The sequence below is a fragment of the Phyllostomus hastatus genome, unplaced genomic scaffold, assembly GCF_019186645.2.
Source record: "Phyllostomus hastatus isolate PE091 unplaced genomic scaffold, TTU_PhHast_1.1 phas_contig_148, whole genome shotgun sequence".
NCBI lineage: Eukaryota > Metazoa > Chordata > Mammalia > Chiroptera > Phyllostomidae > Phyllostomus > Phyllostomus hastatus.
The window spans coordinates 12,681,790-12,699,347 of NW_025333607.1; the positions used below are offsets into that span (position 1 = coordinate 12,681,790).

The following is a 17,558-nucleotide window of genomic DNA, read 5'->3' on the forward strand; positions in this document are numbered from 1 at the left end:
CTACCTGGCAAGTAGGCCGAAATAGTGCTGACCTTCTGTGTTGGTTCATCCCACCTGCAGTTGAAGTTCCTGAGTCCGAGAGGTCCCAAGCAGGTAGCCAGCGGCTTATTTTGTGCACACCTGGAGTGGGGGTTGGTGTGCAGCGTGGTTTTCTTCTTGTATCACAACCGGTTTGGGTTTGACACCGCCTGGGTGTCCGACAGTTGGGTTCAGTTGTGACAGACACTCTCAGGAGTGAGCGCAGGTGCCACAGGTGAAGGGCTCTGCCCCATGAGACTGTGCCCACTTCAGGCGCCAGCTTCCAGTGGGGCACTTGGACTCTCCACTTACACCCTGCGGACGGCACATGCGGGGGTTTCCACAACCCCCTTCAGGTTTGGTGATTCATGGGAATGGCTCCCTGAACTTGGGCAAGCACTTGACTTGCTGGTACTGATTTACTGTAACGGATGCAACTCAGGAACAGCCAGAATGAAGAGGTGGTGTGGGGTGGGTGCAGTTTCCGTGCCCACTGTGGGCATGCCACCCCCCCAGCACCCGGACTTGAGCTGTTTGGGTGTTTTTATGGAGGTTTCGTTTATGCAGGCATGATCGGTGAAGTCATTGGCCATTGGCGAGTGAACTCAATTTCTGGCCCTTCTCCCCACCCCAGAGGTGGGGGTGTGGTGGGATTGAACATTTCAACCCTCTAATCATGGCTTAGTGTTTCTGGCAACCGGCCTCCCTCCTGGAGCCTAGAGTCATCTCATTAGCATACCAAAAACTCTCTTACTGCTCTGGAGATGCCAAGGGGTTTTGTTCTGGGAGCTCCGTGCCAGGAACCGGGACAAAGACCGAATATTTTTTATGCCACAGGATGTCTGTCTCTAGCAAGAAAGGTCCTCCGATGCCGTGGAAAGGAGTGGAAAGACCTGACTCGATTTGTCACCCAGAACCCCAGCGGGGGGTGTCATCTCCTCCTGGCTGGCCCTTGTTGCGGCTTCTGGAGTGCCGGACGTTTTCTAGGACTGCTGTTATGTGGGCCCAGCCTTCTCCTTCACCGCTCGCCACACCCCCTGCGGCTCTCACGGCTTCCCCAGCAGCACCTCAGCTCCTACCCACGTCTGACTTTTTCTTCTCTTTACCCTTGGCTCCTCTGGTGCTCCTTGGCTGTGTTCGGAGTTAGACTTGTGCCCTTCACGAAACCTCAGTTTGAACAGTTCTTTTCCTCTTCATTAGAAAACGAATCGACTCGGTTTTTGCATTGTTGGCCTTCGTTGGCTGCTCTGGTGGGTTCATTTGGAGATGTCCTTGTTTCGTGGTTGTAGCTTCCCAGGGAAGTTGGAGTCACCGGACATTTGCTGGTGGACTGGCGGTGTGCATGGTGAGCACCAGGGAAAAGCCGTTCCGTGAACTGTGCTCTCCCGTCTTTGGGATGCCTCCAGGTCCCCGCTGTGGAGCAGTGGGGGGAGAAAAGGTGGGTGGAGGAAGAAGTCGGGACAATATATCTAACTCGCCTGGTTTTGGATTTTCTGTATATATTTTTTGAAAACTTTTCTTTTTCTTTGAGGCATGGAATGACCTAGTTTACAAAACAGGGGTTTTCCGTTGCCGAGCTTGTGTGAACCCACTGGGACTTTTCTTGAAGAGACATTATTTCTTGAACCATGGGAATCCTATTGTGTGTCCAAAAATAATAATTTTTGAAACCTGGGAAACACTGTTCTCAATTAATTCACAGATTTGTTCATCGAATTGGGACGTGCAGGTAGTGGTAAATTTGTTTCCGGGCCTGTGGGCAGTAAGAGGCGCTTTGTCTTACCTTGTCCATGGCGTCTTCCTGCGGGCTTACGTGAGTGTTGTCACCTTAGCGTTTCTCTCGTTAGTGGTGAAGAGATTCCCACGGCCGTGCTGACAAAATGCTCTTTAATCAGGCTTTAAAAAGTGATTCAAGTTCAAGTCATTGGCTCGTTTTTACTCCCAGAGCTATTTTACCAAAAAGTTCCAGCGCGACATAAAAATGTAGACTGTCACTGGGTTCATTTCAGTGTTTGTGCCGCACAAATACTGTTCCAGGTTTTTATAAAATTTCTCTCATGGGGGATGAGAAGCAGTTGTGACCCCCTGTTCTGAAGCACTGGCTCCTGCTCTGTGCTGCGACCTCCTGTGTCTCCAGGGGTCCTCGGTCACCAGGTCCCTCAGCAGGTGGAACAAAACACACACACACACACACACACACACACACACACACACGGTGTTGAGGTGGGGCAGGCGTGTGGGGAGGAGAAGTCGGGAAAGTGGCTTTGTTTCCGAAGACGCTAGGGAGGAACCCAGGCGATGTTTGGAATCTTTGAAGTAGGTTGGAGTGGGGAAAGCTTTCCTGAAAGACGGGGCTGGCGAGCTGCGTGGGAGCGGCTGCATTCACCGAGGCGTCCCCCTCCGATGAGTCTGCGCCGTGGGGGCCGAGTGAGGTGGGTTAGCGGTCAGCGTGGAGTTCGCGTACCCGTCTTCTTCTGTGGACCACTTTTCGTGTGTGATTTTTTAAAAATAAAATATGGTATGAAATTAATAAAATTCAAATCAGTCTCCCCCCCCCATGGTGTTAGAGAATTTTTTTGAAAGATGCAACTAGTGCTTCATGTGAGATTAAGATCATCTCCCTCATTTTTATTTGCTCACGTGTCTCCGTCTCGTTTGGTAGCAGGTCACTGAGATGAAGCTGAGATCGAAGGACATTGTACTGGAATCGCTCTTTTTGAAATGATTGTCGGTGAAGGTTAGAATTAAAATCCAGAAGGACCCCCAGAAAGCCTCTCATTTTACTTTTGCATTCTTAAGTGAAGAAATGTGACACACAGGGTGTTCCCTTGCCCGAGGGGACTCACATTGCCGGCCATCGGTTGCTAGCGCCCACTCCCCATCTCGGGGGCAGATACACTTGTCGGAACTTGCCACAGACACCCTGAAGCCATGATGATGGAGAAGATGGTTTTCGGTAAAGAGGGATTCACAGACAGGTCACCGGTGTTAGACACATGTATGCGATCAAACAGATGATTAATTTACACTTGCAGCTGTGTTCAGGTTGATGAGAAAGTGTTAGACGCTCAGATTTAGGAGAAACCTTTTTTGTGTTGCTGGTGTGTCCGCGGATCCCGGTCTCCTCCGCACGGTCCCTCGTTGCCTCTGTCGTTGCGTCTGTTCGACTGCGCCCGCGAGGGCAGGAAGCTTCCGTCTCTCTCACTCACTCACTGTCGTTTGCAGCGCCCAGGAAAGCGTCCCTTGTTGACCGACTGCTAGGTTGGCTAACGCTGTGACTCTGATGTATGTGGCTGTGTGGGCACCTCAGCATATTTGAAATGTCTCAAGTCTGCCCTTTTCTTTGAACAGTGAACAGAGTATCTGTCAGGCAAGAGCTGCCGTGATGGTTTATGATGATGCCAATAAGAAGTGGGTGCCGGCCGGCGGCTCGACCGGCTTCAGCAGAGTCCACATATATCACCACACGGGCAACAACACGTTCCGAGTGGTGGGCAGGAAGATCCAGGACCACCAGGTAAGGCTCTGCTCCGTCCTCAGAGTCACCTCGTGTCAATCCCAGCAGGACTCGGTGCATGCTCAGTGAAGGAAAGAAAGCAGGGGTTTAAAGCTGGAGTCGAAGTAGTCTCTATGGGGAAACGGAGATAGTACTGAAGAACGGTCCTAAAGAGGAAATGTTGCCAAAAAAAGAAAATGAATACTTAAAAATAATTAGAAAGACATCTTTAGTGCTCGCTTTGGCAGCACATATACTAAAATTGGAACGATACAGAGAAGATTAGTGTGGCCCCTGCACAAGGATGACATGCAAATTCGTGAAGCGTTCCATATTTTTACAGTGACCACAGGGGAGAGAAGAGGGAATTTCAGGGGACATTGGGAAGGGTTCACGGGAACAAACTTAAAAGACACATGGACAAAAACTAGGGGGAGGGTGGTAATGGGAGGAAAGTGGGGAGGGTTGGGTGGGTGGGCTGGATTGGGAGTAAAAGGGAGAAAACTGTACTTGAACAATGATTAAAATTAAAAAAAGACATCTTTATAAGTAAGGCAATTTCCAAACAAAACACTTAATGTTTTTATTTGTAAGAGAAGTAAACTGTCCTGTGACTTCTGGTTTTTGATGAAGGGAGTGTTTTTAAAATGGATGGAAACTTGAAAATACTTCTAAGTAATTCAGGACACTCAGATGAAGTCATTATGAAGACTGGAAAGTGTTCAGAAAGTAAGAAAGTACTTAGACCTGGGTGACAAGTTACTATGTACAGAAACCTGTGCAGTGTCTAAGCTGCCCTCAGGTGGAGGAATCTTACTTAATGACCTCAAATGAACTTAAGAAGGAAGCAGAAGGAACTGTAAAAATAAATAGAAAGTGTTAACACAAAAGCTGCCCTACTGAATGGAAAAGTTGGCAGACTGAAACAGAAAAAAAGACAGCTACAAATAAACAGTTTTAGGATTGGAAAAGATGGCGAGATAGTACGGAAATAAATGACTGTACCATAAGATTATGAATAACTTGATGCCAGTAAGTGGGTTATTTTGTAGAAAAATATGATTTGCCAAAACTGGCAGAAATGTAGAACTTAGGCCTACAACCATATAAAATATATCAATAGTTAATGAGCTACCTAAAATTTTATAAAACAGAGGGAGTCAGTCCAGAATTTTTGCAGTCAAAATGTAAAAATCTTTAAAACACTGCTAGTTATAGACAAATTGTTTTAAAGAATAGTATTTAATGAGGCTTGTACAATTTTGATGTCTAAAACAGAAAGGTTTGAGAGAGGAAAATTATAAGCCAGTCTCACTTATAAATATTGACGTAGGAGTCCTCAATAAGATATTAGCAGACCAAATTCAGTAAAGTGTATGACAAAGAAAAGGACCACCTCGACCAAACAGGATTTCTCTCTCTCTCAGCAATATAAGGGGAGTTTAACATTAGATAACCTAGTATTGAAATTGGGAGAAAACCTACAAGAATTGAGATTCAGGAAAAGCGTTTGAAAAAATTAAAATCTGTAGGTAATAATTCCCAGCACGTTTGAAAATGAATTTTCTCTAGCTGATAAGGATGACTGATAGAGACATTCAGCGAACACTGCAGGTCAGTGCGGTGTTAGGAGAATTTCCATTAAACTCAGGAGTAAGTTGACGATTTCAGCTTTAATCAGTTTTATTTAGCATTGCAGAAGAGGTGACTTAGTGATATGAAGATGAAAAAATAGAAGCTGTAAGGTTTGAAAAGACAGAAATAGCTGATTGTAATTTTCGGTGATGCGGTTGTCTCCAAAAACGTCCCAAGAGAGTACAAAGGTAAAACATTACAACTGTCAAGACCATTCAGCAAGGTTGCTGGATACAAGATCAGTATATGAAAGTCAGTAGCATTTTTGTATAACTAGCAATAAGCAATTAGAAAATGCAATTTTATAAAAATACTAAAGTAACAGAAATGATAATATACATATATGAGTACATATACACATATGTACATATGATATGATAATATACATTAGATATGAGTACATCTAATAAAAATTGGTTTCCTCTCATTCCAGAGTACCCTGTTACATTTCTTAATGGTTATCGGTCTTTTCCAAGTGGAAACATGTTATAATTTATCAAACGACATCTAAACTTTTAAGAGCCATTTAAAAAAAATCACCCATCATTTATTTATAGGATGGAACATGTACAAATTATATAAACACATTAAAACATTCCATTTTTCTACATGTTTTAAGTGCTTATTATGTCGTAGACACAGTGGTTAGGTTTCACCGAACATCATAGAGTTCTCAGCCTTGAAAGAAGGGTGCAGCCAAGGATGGGGATGTTTGCTAAGCATGTGAGGAAAGAAATATAATAGTAAGTCGTTACGGTCTTACCATAGACGTGAACTCAGCTTTGGACCTGCGTTTACTAGAGGCGTGTGCTAGTTTTGAAAGGGGAGATGGAGAAACTAAACAGGTTTTGGGGAGAGTCATGGGACCCAGCAGAGCAGAAATCGAAAGTCTGGCCCTGCTGATGAGGAAGGGTTATCTTGGTAATCCCCCAGCCCACGGTTCGGGGCCTAGAAATCCCATATGCTCGGAAGAAGTTTGACCATTCATTCCTTCATTTCAATCACTTTTGAATTAAGGTGATTTAAGACCGTTAGTTTCCCTTGCCGTTTGCCAGAAGCAAATGTAAATTTTCACTGGAAAAAAATATAACATCACCACAGGCCTCCAGATGTCCTTATATTTGTCCATGTGCAATGTCTGGCACTCAATGAAAATACCCAGGCATCCGAGGAAGCAAGACGAACAGCAGTACATCCAGTGGGAATCCAGTTAATGGAACTATCAGAAAGTGACTTTAAAATCACTGTTCTTAATATACTCAAGGAAATACAAGACAAGATGGAGTATTTTAGCTGAGAACTGGATACTTGAAAAAAGAACCAAATGGCATTTTAAGAATTGAAAAATGAAATAACTGCTATGAACAACTCAGAGATGGGTTTTATAACAGTTTAGAAACAGCTAAAAAGAATTAGTAAACTGGAATATATATGTATATAATATATATGTATATATCAGAAAAAAATACTCAGACTGAAGATAAGATATTCTGAGAGAGAAAAATGGAATATAAAAAGAGCTTAAATATAGGAAATACAGCAGAAAACAGTGTAGCATCTGTATAATTAGAGTCCCAGAGGGGAGAGGAGAATGGGGCAGAATAACAACTAAAAAGATAATGAACAAGAATCTTTTTGAAAGCGATGAAAGAATATCCCTTGAGAAATGCTATGAGCCTTGAGTGGGATAAACACAGAGAAAACCATGTATACACTCACTGCATTAAAACCACTGTACACTGAACACCGAGGTGGAACTCGCGAGCAGTCACGGAAGATGAGACGACTCCAGAGAAGAACTAGAAGCTGTCGTCCGGTGTCTCGATAGAAACGTGAGCTGGAGGGCCGTGGACTTCAGTGGACTGTCGGAAGTGAGTGCCCACTTAAAATTCCGTGCCTCATGAAAATACCCTTATGAGATGAAGGCAAAATGACGATATTTTCTGACAGACAAAAAGGGAGAGAATTCAACCCCAGATCTGCACCAGAAGAAATTCTTCAAGTTCAGAAGTGGTCCCAGCGGGAGCTTGAAGAAGGCGGAAGGAACAAAAAGCAACTGGAAACATAAATATTGATCTTACACGATCCCCGACTGCCTAAAGCTAAAGTTAGTGCTTTATGAGGTTTCAAATATACATAGAAGAATGATGTCCTATTTCTTGATCAGGAGTTTGGCTACATGGGAATGAATGTTCACTGAGGTACATGCTTAAAATTAAAAAAAAAGTTTTTTAATCATCACCGGAGGACACGTTTGTTGATTTCAGAGAGGGAAGGGGTGGGGAGAGAAAGAGAAACATCCGTGTGAGAGAGAAACGTTGATGGGTCGTCTCTTGCTCGTGCCCCGACCAGTGATTGAACCTGCAGCCTCGGTGTGTGCCCTGACAGGGACTTGAAGCTGCCACCTTTTGGTCTATGGGATGGTGCTCCAAGCAACTGAGCCACCTGGCCAGGCCACAGGCTTAAATTTTATACACTTTGTGATTTTATAATATTCACTAAACATCTTAAAATATGTTTAATGAGGGATATATATTTTCCTTTGTTTTTCTGGTTTGCTTTTTTAAGGCCAGATCTTTGTAACCATCTGACAGCTTAACTGCCACTCATGACTGTCACTTCTGCGGACTGATTTTACCCTGGACAGTTGTTTCAACTGTTTTTTGCCCAGGTCGGCCCAGAACAGATTCGAGTGAATGAATGACTGTGTATCTGTTCAGTCAGGATCTGTTGACTTTGACAGGTACTAGCTGGACTTTATCAAGAATTCTTGTCTTTTAGGTGGTGATAAATTGTGCCATTCCTAAAGGGTTGAAGTACAATCAAGCTACACAGACCTTCCACCAGTGGCGAGATGCTAGACAGGTGTACGGTCTCAACTTTGGCAGCAAAGAGGATGCCAATGTCTTTGCAAGTGCCATGATGCATGCCTTAGAAGTGTTGAATTCGCAGGAGACAGGTAAGCGCCTCTGCTGGGCCTGTGCCCTTGAACTGAAGCGCCATGTCTGAGTTAAAACAGTTCTTTTCTGGACAGCTTGTAAATCATCTGTGTATCCGAAGTGATTCTTGAATTTCTGTTACTCTCTGCAGAAGTGTGAACTTTTATCTGTTGATGTAAACGCGGAGTGTGCCAGGGTAGTCGTATGAGATTGGTCCGTCAGTGACTTTTAAACACTCTCGTTGGAAGTCATCTGGGACCTGCTCTGGACCCTCGACTTCTGTCGGAAGGGTGTGAGCCTAGAGAATGCGCAGCGGGTAGAAGTGATGCACATTCATCCTCATCCCAGGTTTGGTGAGGAAACGTGGTTTCTGAAACGGGTTTTAAGCCACTACCAAGGCCTCGAACCTCCAGTAGGACTAGGGGGATAATCCTTCATCCTAGGAGATAAAAATTTGATTCTAAAAGTTGTTTCAAGATTTTAGGAGTGCCCTCAGGTGGTATAAGCTGTGAATTGCACCTCCCCTGCCACAGCAGTTTGGTTAGACAGCTATGTAGAAATAATTCACTTAAAAACCCCTCCAGAATTTAAGATTGTGTGTGTGTCAGAGATGAGCTCTCTTTCTTTTTTTTTGTTTGTTTAAAAAACAAGAAGAAATGCACCAATGTATTGTTATCTCTTTGGGGAGATAGATTTTTATACTCAGAAACTGTTTATATGTAAAACAATACAAATGTGATTTGATTTTGTTGTATATTTAGTAGTGGTCTACATGATATAAATGCTCTATAAACAAAATTTATTTATATATCTTCAGAGGAAGGATACATAGTCAGATTAAAATTTGATATTTTGTTGAAGGGTTAAAATTTCAAAACCTATTATAGATCAATTAAATTTTATTTATTCTGCCCCTTATTGTAAAAAGGATTGAAACATCTCCATGTTTTAGTTTATTTCAAATGTGAATTTCGGTGCAAGAAGACATTTCGGCATCTGGGTGGGTGGAAACTAAGTATTATGCCTAAAGGTGGTTTGCATTAGATCTCCTTGGAGGACACTAGTGTCTGTATGGTACTGATTGGTACGTAGCTCTCCTGGCTTATCTGTTTCAAGAAAACAGACCACTGGAACTTCTCCTGGTTTGTCAGTAAGTCCAGAAAGTAGACAGAGAAGTCTGCGTGTGGACAGTTTGGAATGTAGATGGCCTGGGTCACTGTGCTTACCTCGAAGACATCGGTGTTATCTCAGCATTCTGACGTGAGTGTAGGATGGCCTTCCCTTCATCACAGCCTTACCACAGGGCAGAAGCCAGAGTTGCAGTTCTTAGTATCTTATTAAATGGGCCAACTACACAGTAAAATAATTAAAGGGTACCTAAAGGACCACAGTTTCGACAGTAGATGTGTGACAGTCATATTTGGCCTCTCCATATTTGGAACGAACTAGGATTTTAATTTCTAAATCTTCAAGAGTATTTACTGACGTTAGGAGCTAAATGTTACTAATTTAAAGTTAAAATTGTCATCTTGTTACCAGTTTTTTTTTTAACCAAATGGGAAGCATTTGTTTTAATCAGTGCATAGTCATACAGTTTGCTTTCAAAATGCAAAAAGCTAATTAATGTTTTTTTTCTGATCTTAACCTTTTGAAGTTAATGAGTCCTGATATGGAGAGACTCAATTACATTCTCTGTAATTCCCACATTAGAAAAAGTTTGGCAAGTGAGAAAATCACCTCTCATTTACACAAGCATTTTGGAAGGGCAGAGCAAGTTAGTAGATCCTTCTTAGACGATTTTGGAACTTTCTTCTCTTCTCTGTCACGACCTGAGCCTGTAATAAATACCACGGGCTGCGGAGAGAGAGAGGAAGGGGGAAGAAGTTGGCCCATCCTGTCATCTGTCATCTGCTTGCATCGTGGCCCACGTCATTGGCAAAGACGCTTTTGGGTCTACAGCTTTTTCATCAGAGAAAACAAAGCGTATGACATGGTTGGTGTTTTCCAAAGTCTGATTTGTGTAGAAAAGGACTTTCCGTAAATCACTGTAGTTTAACAGGACTTTCTGATTTTGGTGCCGTTGATGGGTTCGGAAGTGGGGGCATGGGAGGAAGAGGATGGCAGGAATCAGAAGCGTCCCTGGGGAAGGACTTAATTTTTTTTCTGTAGATCTCCACCGAAGTAGGATGGGTGTGTCCCCTGCCTGGGTTTATTCCGTAGCCCCCCTGCACCCACCCAAACACACACACCCAGCAGTGTCGCCCATTGTCTTCAGAAACGTCTTTCCCTTCCACCACCGTTCCTTTGGGCTCACAGCCAGTTTCTTGCTAAAACCATCCATTGTCTTTCTGCCAAAACCAAGTTGAAAAAGGTTAACCTGTGTGTCCCCTCCCTAAACAAGGTACCCAGTAAGTCTCTGATCAAAGGCAAAAGAAACAAATTTATTCATAAAGGTAAAGCAACTACAGATATTAGTCGTCCCTACTTAATGTCTTAACACTTTTTAATATTTTTAAACAACATTTTCTTTCTCTATTTTCAGAGAAGGGAAGGGAGGGAGAAAGAGAAGTAGAGAAACATTAATGTGTGAGAGAAGCATGGATTGGTTTCCTCTCATGCCCCCATCCGGGGATTGAGCCTGCAACCCAGGCTTGTGCCCTGACTGGGAATCGAACTGGCGACCCTTTAGTTCTCAGGCCAGCACCCAGTCCACTGAGACACACCATCCAGGACTGTTTCACCATTTTGTTTTGTTTTTTAAAGCATTTTCTCATATGAATGTTCTGTTTATTGTTTCATTAGGTGTTGATGTCAATATTATACATTGAATATTGGTGAATCCTTCTTAGGGATTTTCAGACTTTTTAAAGTCACGGACACCTTTGTTCAGACAGTTATTTTTCAGAGACCCCGTGCATAGACAGACCCGGAAAAACGGAGCTTCTCTGACGGATGTGGGGGCTTGGGAGCCCGTAGCTGCCGAGGCGCGTACGTGGTTCTCCAGAGCAGGATTAGAAAATTACTAACCTATCTTTTTTACCAAAACCAGTAATTACACAATTCTCCCTTCCTGGCTCCCTTGTTCCCCAAGTCCTCTAAATCCTCAGACAAATTTTTTAAATGGAGAAAAAATAGCTTTCTTTGGGGCTCATCCTGCTGACCTTTACAAGGTGCTCTGTATGTGTTTAATATTTCCATTTCTTAGGAGAAGGGTGGGTGGCAGACATGTTTTCCTTTATTTTGTTTTAACTTGGTGTGCAATTATCTAATATACTGGAGAGTACAGGAGGTGCTAAATACAGTGAGTTATATTTGGAATTTAAACACAAATCACATGTAACGTTTTTGAAAAGAGTTGAAATCGTGTTCTTCCTTTTACGCCACATGCTTCAGTTTATCTCTTTCAGTTGTCTAATGGAAATGGACTCGATTTTAAACAGATGCATTGAAAATGCATTATTCAGACTGATATTTTCTATTTCTGTATTATTTATCAGGTATCTGTGTAGCAATTTTGCAGATGATAGTTAAGAATTATATGAAATATAAAGTCAGTCATTGCGATGATTGGCAGAGGTAAATTTACACGATGTTTCATTTTGAAAAATGTTTAAGTCATTTGAAAATAGAAAATAAATTTAAATGTATTTTTAAAAGGAAAAATCATAGGCATAGCCAGTAAGATTATTCTACTGCTTGTGTTCTGCTCAACCGAGGTTTCCTCTTTGTGAGAGGAAATCCTTAATGTTTGCCCTTGGTAAAACTGCTCTTGCTCTAAAAACATCTATTGAAAATGAGAACACAGTCAAAGATGCCCTCATGTTTGAAATTTTCTTTAGGCTTTATAAATAAATATTGAGTTTCCATCTGTTTATTTTTTCCTTACTGACACTTTTTGGCCTGATAGACCTTCTGATATGAGCATTCGTATAAGTTTTATCTCAGCATTTTTTAATCTTTTTGAGATTTAAAAAAAAATTAATTGGATTTTAAGAAGTCTTCAGAAGTCTCCAGAAATACCTTGCGTCCGTAGCGACACTCCCCTTTTCCAGGTTGCCAGCGGCGTTTGTGAGAGCCGCGTCAAGGTTCTGTCGCGGGAGCCGACCCAGCTGGGAGTGGAGGGGCCGAGCCAGGCGCTGGGGGGCACGTGCGCGCGATGAGGCAGGCGGCCCCTTCTCTGCCTTCCAGGGTGTCGTAGCTGGGCGGGGGCTACGAGAGGCAAGGCCAGCAGAATTAGAAACCAGTTTGGGAAATGTTGTGGACGAAGGGTGCAAGAAAGCCCTTTGGAATGAATGCTAAAGAAAATTCCAGGGTTAAGGCAATTTCCAGAGAGGACATGGTGGTTGAGCTGTGTCTTGAGTGAGAACATTCTGGGTAGGTGTGGGGGCCTGAGCGCGGGCAGCAGTTGGGACGCAACAGATTGGCTGTGGAGGGCGGGGGCCTGAGAATGTGTGTGGGGAGAGGGAAATCCTGAGAAACGAGGCTGGAAAGGCTGGGAAGGACCTTGAGTTCTTGCTGACAAGTGTGCGTATTGTGTCGGTCGGTGGTCCAGGCGTTGCAGGGTGCTAAGTAAACGTTTGATGCGATGAGTCAGGTTTGTGCTTTAGAGCAAATGTGTAATGGGGTGGTGGGTATGGAGATCAGTTTAGGACAGTGTGGTGGTAACATTGGTGAGAAAGATGAGGCCTGAAACGGCAAAGTATAAAGAGGAACGGAGTGAAGAGGCCCTGGCTGGTGTGGCTCAGCTGGTCGGGTGTCCTCTTGCGAACCGAAAGGTCACCAGTTCGATTCCAGGTCAGGGCATATGCTTGGGTTTCGGGCCAGGTCCCTGGATGTTTTTCTCCCTCTTTTTCCCTCTCTCTAAAAATAAATAAAATATATATTTTTTTAAAATATATATTTTTTAGGAGAAGGTAGCTTTTTAAAAAGATTTTATTTATTTATTTTTAGAGAGGGAAGGAGAAAGAGAGAGAGAGAGAAACATCAATGTGCTGTTGCTGGGGGTCATGGCCTGTGACCCAGGCATGTGCCCTGACTGGGAATTGAACCTGCGACACTTTGGTTCGCAGCCCGAGCTCAATCCACTGAGCTATGCCAGCCAGGGCTAATATTTTTTAAAAAGAGTGAGGAGGACATGACTAACTTTTATTTAGCGCCTCCTCTACCTGCCAAGCCGTTGTCGTAGGCCTTCAGCTCCTGCTCTCATTGAGTTGTTCACGCATGTCTGAGGCGTGAATATCTGCTCTGTGCCAGTTCCTAACTGGGCACATACGTTACCGACCACCTTCATAACAGCTGCACGATACTGGTGGCATTATCCTTGTTTCAGAGATGCGAGTGGGGCTTGTAGAAGGTCCCTGGACTTGCCCAAGGGCCGCCGGCCCACAGCTCGACAGCGGCATAGCTGGCGTGTGTCCCCAGATCTGGTGTCGCAGTTCGTTCTCTTTCCATCGTTCAGTGGGATGCGACAGACGGGCCAGGTGGTGGAGATGAGATGTGTCGTTCCGGGCGAAGGCCCGCCCGTGAGGACGGTTCTAGCAGCCGGAGATGGGGGCGGGGGGGGAGAGAATGGGAATGTTGCGCAGACAAATCACATTTGATTCTCGACGTAGCACTTTTGGGGGCACTTCCTTGATGCTTTTAACACGTGAAATCATACAGAATAATAAAGTCACACGAAATTGGGTCCCGAAGGGTCCCAAAGGCAACCGTGGACAGTGTCTTTCCCTTTGAGCTTTCCTAAGTCAACTAATCCCACTGGGAAAGTAACATTTTAAAACAGGTTTGGGGGGCGGGACAGTCTGTTTGTGGGTGCTTCACTCTCATGCTTCCCGCTTCCCCTGTCTCCCTCATTTACAAACTCCCAGCCTTCACGATCCTGCAAGGTCAGTCTGTGGGGGCTGTCACTCCCAGCGTCCAGGTATAGGAAGGTTGGCGTGGCGAGATGGGACTTCTTCCATTTGGCCCTGCCTAGCAAGGAAGGCACAGCCAGGGCTGGCTCTTCCCCGCTTCAAGCCGCTTTTTCTGTGTCTCTGCTTCTCAGTGCAAGATCTTCACAGCACACGTGAGAAGGCTTTCGGGGGCAGTCCGTTCAGGGGGAGGAAGGAGGAAAGAGACGAACTTCCGTTTTACTTTGTGTTTTACGTTTTGGAGTAAAATTAAGGTCTCGGTTGTGATTCAGCGGAGAGAACTTAGAATGGGAGTCGGGAGACTCCAGTCTCGTTTCTCCCCCCGCAGGCAGGTGGTCTAACCTGAACCTGAACCTGAACCTGAACCGCTGCCGTGCTGCATGGGAGACGTGGGTCACGAGAAAGCCCTTGTTAGGAAATCACTGTGGGAATTAAGTGAGATAAAGACATTCGTATTGCCAAACTATAGACTGTTATTCTTGAATGCTAATATTTAAAAATACATAGAAAATTCTACTGTGCAGATTAACTTAGGGGAATTCCGTAGAGGAATAAAAACTAGAGAGACTGCCCTAGCTGGCGTAGCTCAGTGGATTGAGCTTGGGCTGTGAACTAAAGTGTCACAGGTTCAATTCCCAGTCAGGGTAGATGCCTGGGTTGCAGGGCATGACTCCCAGCAACCGCACATTGATGTTTCTCTCTCTCTCTCCTTCCCTTCCCTTCCCTCTCTAAAAATAAATAAATAAAATAAAATAAAAAAACTAGAGAGACTGACATTTTTCCTGACCTCTTTTTTGTCTTTACTGCTCATTAAAGACATATTTTGTTATGTCCCACCCCCCCCACCCCAAGAAAATTCATGAATTCACCTATCATTTAAGTACCTCTGTATGCAAGGGGACATTAGGCTGAAATGCTGCCCTGAAGGATTCTTCTCTTGCAGGGAAACTGAGACCCAACCATAACCCTGTCTGAGGCCCAGCAAAGAGCGATGGGCCACAGAGATGCAGTGCACGGTGTCGAGCCAGTGCAGTGGTGGGAAGAAAGCTGTACCAGAAAGCCGCTGCTGGTTTTGAAAAAGCAGCCCCCGGAGGCCAAGTGCAAAGGGCTGTCCTTATTCGTGTTTGGCAAAGAGCGGGTGCCCACTGGCACCGAGCCTCTGAGCTAACACCGGCCGTCCCTGGCTTATGATCTGGGCAAGATGCAGAAATGCTTGTCAGACTTTGGAAGATGCTATTAAATGGTCGTATCTTTGAAATCAGTATTTTATATGTAAAGAATGTTGGGACTCGTTTCATAAAATCCATTTAAAAAATTCCTAAGAGCTAGATGGTCTCATAATCCAAAAGAAGAAAACCATAGGGAGCTGAATTATTTGTATTCTATTTTTTTTTAAAGATTTTATTCATTTATTTTTAGACAGAGGGGAAGGGAAGGAGAAAGAGAGGGAGAAAAACATGAGTGTGTGGTTGCCCCTCATGGGCCCACTACTGGGGACCTGGTCCGAAACAGAGGCATGTGCCCTGACTGGGAATCGAACTGGCGGCCCTTTGGTTCGCAGGCCAATGCTCAATCCACTGAGCTACACCAGCCAGGGTTATTTGTGCTCTTAATAAGGTGCCGTGTGGCATGCGATGAGAGAAGCAAAAATGAATACTTCGGAATTGTTGCTCTGGAGGCTCTGCTGAGTGTGTAGAGAAAGTAAGACGTGGTCAAAAACACGCAGACAGTGTAAGTGCCACGGATGGCACGGAGTGGAAATGAGCACCCACATAAGCTGGCGCGACACCCTGCTCGTGCGAAGGCACCGGAAATAATCCTTACGAGGTGCACCTGCTCTCTCTCTGGGCTTTTCTGGTTTCAGAGGCGATCGTGGCAGAAACAAGTGGCATCTGTTTTCTGGAAACGTTCAGGAGTGTTTGGCGACGACACTGCATTCGTGTAGGAAGAAATCCATTTTTATTTTGCAGTTTCCTGGGCAGATGCTGACCTGATCTTGACTGTGGTCACCCTAGACTAAATCGAAGATTAAGAGTCACTGGTGCCCATCTACTTAAAATTTCCTTAAGCCAATTGGAAGGTGTTGACTACATGAGTGACGTTAATTCCCAGGGAACGGGGCTCTAGTCTCCTTGGGGCTCTAGTCTCCTTGGGGCAGACCTCATACTGGCAGGAGGCAGGGGAGATGTCTGCCTGCCTGCTGTCTTGTGCACCAGAAAATCTCATCATGGCTTTCCGTTCCTCGGAGGATAAAGGACACACTCCTCCTCAGTGTGACTCCTGGCTCCTTCGTGAACTGGTCCTTCTGGACCCTGAAGGCTTTCAGTCAACAACCTCTCCTGCATCCAGGTTCTTGCACTGTGTTTTCCTTCTTTCGCTGCTCTGGGACCGACTTTCATCAAAACACTTGAAACTGTTCGTTTCTCCACTGTGTAAGGAATTTGGCAGAATCAAAGTTAGTGGCAGTGCTAATATGGTGACACTAGCAGCTTTGATTTGCAAAATAAATATCAGATTATTCAAAGTGTCTCTGCTGAAGGCTAGAAGACACACACACATATATTTAATGTAGCATACAGTCTTATTAACTGGACCGAGATGTGATACATAAACAGCCCTTGAGCCTGTTTACTGCAGCAGCAATTTATAGTGTTATTTACACGAACAGATGTCTGAATCTTTAGAATTTTGTTCTTAGAGAGCCATAACTATTTTACTGCCCCAAAGGGATACTATTCTTTTGGTAAATCAGCTTGAATTATGTATTTTCCCTCTTAAATAGGTACTTTTGCTCAGTTGGGATAGTACCGTTTTATTTTCAAGTATCACATTCCAGACAAGAGCTGAGTTTTTGGGACTCTGGGATATTTCCACATTGTCCATAGGCTCAGCAATTATTCCTCTGCCAAAATTTATCCTTTTATTCATTAAAGTGTGAATTGGAGCAAGCAAGTGTTATTTAAAACTTTTTCCACCTGTATTTTTTTGTGCGTTTTATTTTTCTTTAATGAGGGGTGGTATATGATCCCTGCAGCTGGCTTATTGTCTTGACTTGCTTAGAAACAAGTGTAGTGCGATGTTGTCCCCAGAGGAGACACCGCGGGATTGCCGTTCGAAAGACACGCCCTGCTCTGTGAAGTCACCCGCCCCTAACAGTGCTCTCTGCCCTGCCCTCTGCTGTTTCGGGTCATGAGGCCTGGTGGGGGGCGGGGGGAGAACTTGCCTTCTCCTGGATTTCTGCACCCTGAGAATTGTCTGTGGGCCAGACCTCTTTCCCGCTTTCTTTTAAAGAGTTACTTTTTTCTTTCCCTGGAAGCTTGTGGGATCCCAACTTCACAGTCCATTAAAAAGTTCAGATCTAGATTTTCTGGGCTGTTTCTTGACATTTCACTGAATTTGGCTGTCCAGGAACCTCCATTTTTCCAACACCATGAAGGTTGTTTTTTAGCAAGATAGTTTCATTTTCTTCTGTTTAAATATTTCTGGTTGTGTACTTTTTTTTTCTTGCCCCTTTATTGTAAAATTATACACAGAGTCATTCATTCTCATGCTTATTCTCTA

The 17,558-nt window shown here is 44.2% G+C and overlaps 1 protein-coding gene and 1 non-coding gene across 2 annotated transcripts in view; both read left to right on the plus strand.

Moving 5' to 3' along the window:
* ENAH (ENAH actin regulator) overlaps window positions 1-17,558 on the plus strand; it is a 105,478-nt gene that overhangs the window by 46,027 nt on the left and 41,893 nt on the right. Inside the window, 2 exon segments of the mRNA XM_045860584.1 lie at window positions 3,370-3,535; window positions 7,931-8,108. Coding sequence (XP_045716540.1) covers window positions 3,370-3,535; window positions 7,931-8,108 — 344 coding nt within the window.
* Window positions 3,747-3,853, plus strand: LOC123805772. Its single transcript, XR_006783373.1, has one exon. It is a non-coding gene; the product is annotated as a U6 spliceosomal RNA (small nuclear RNA).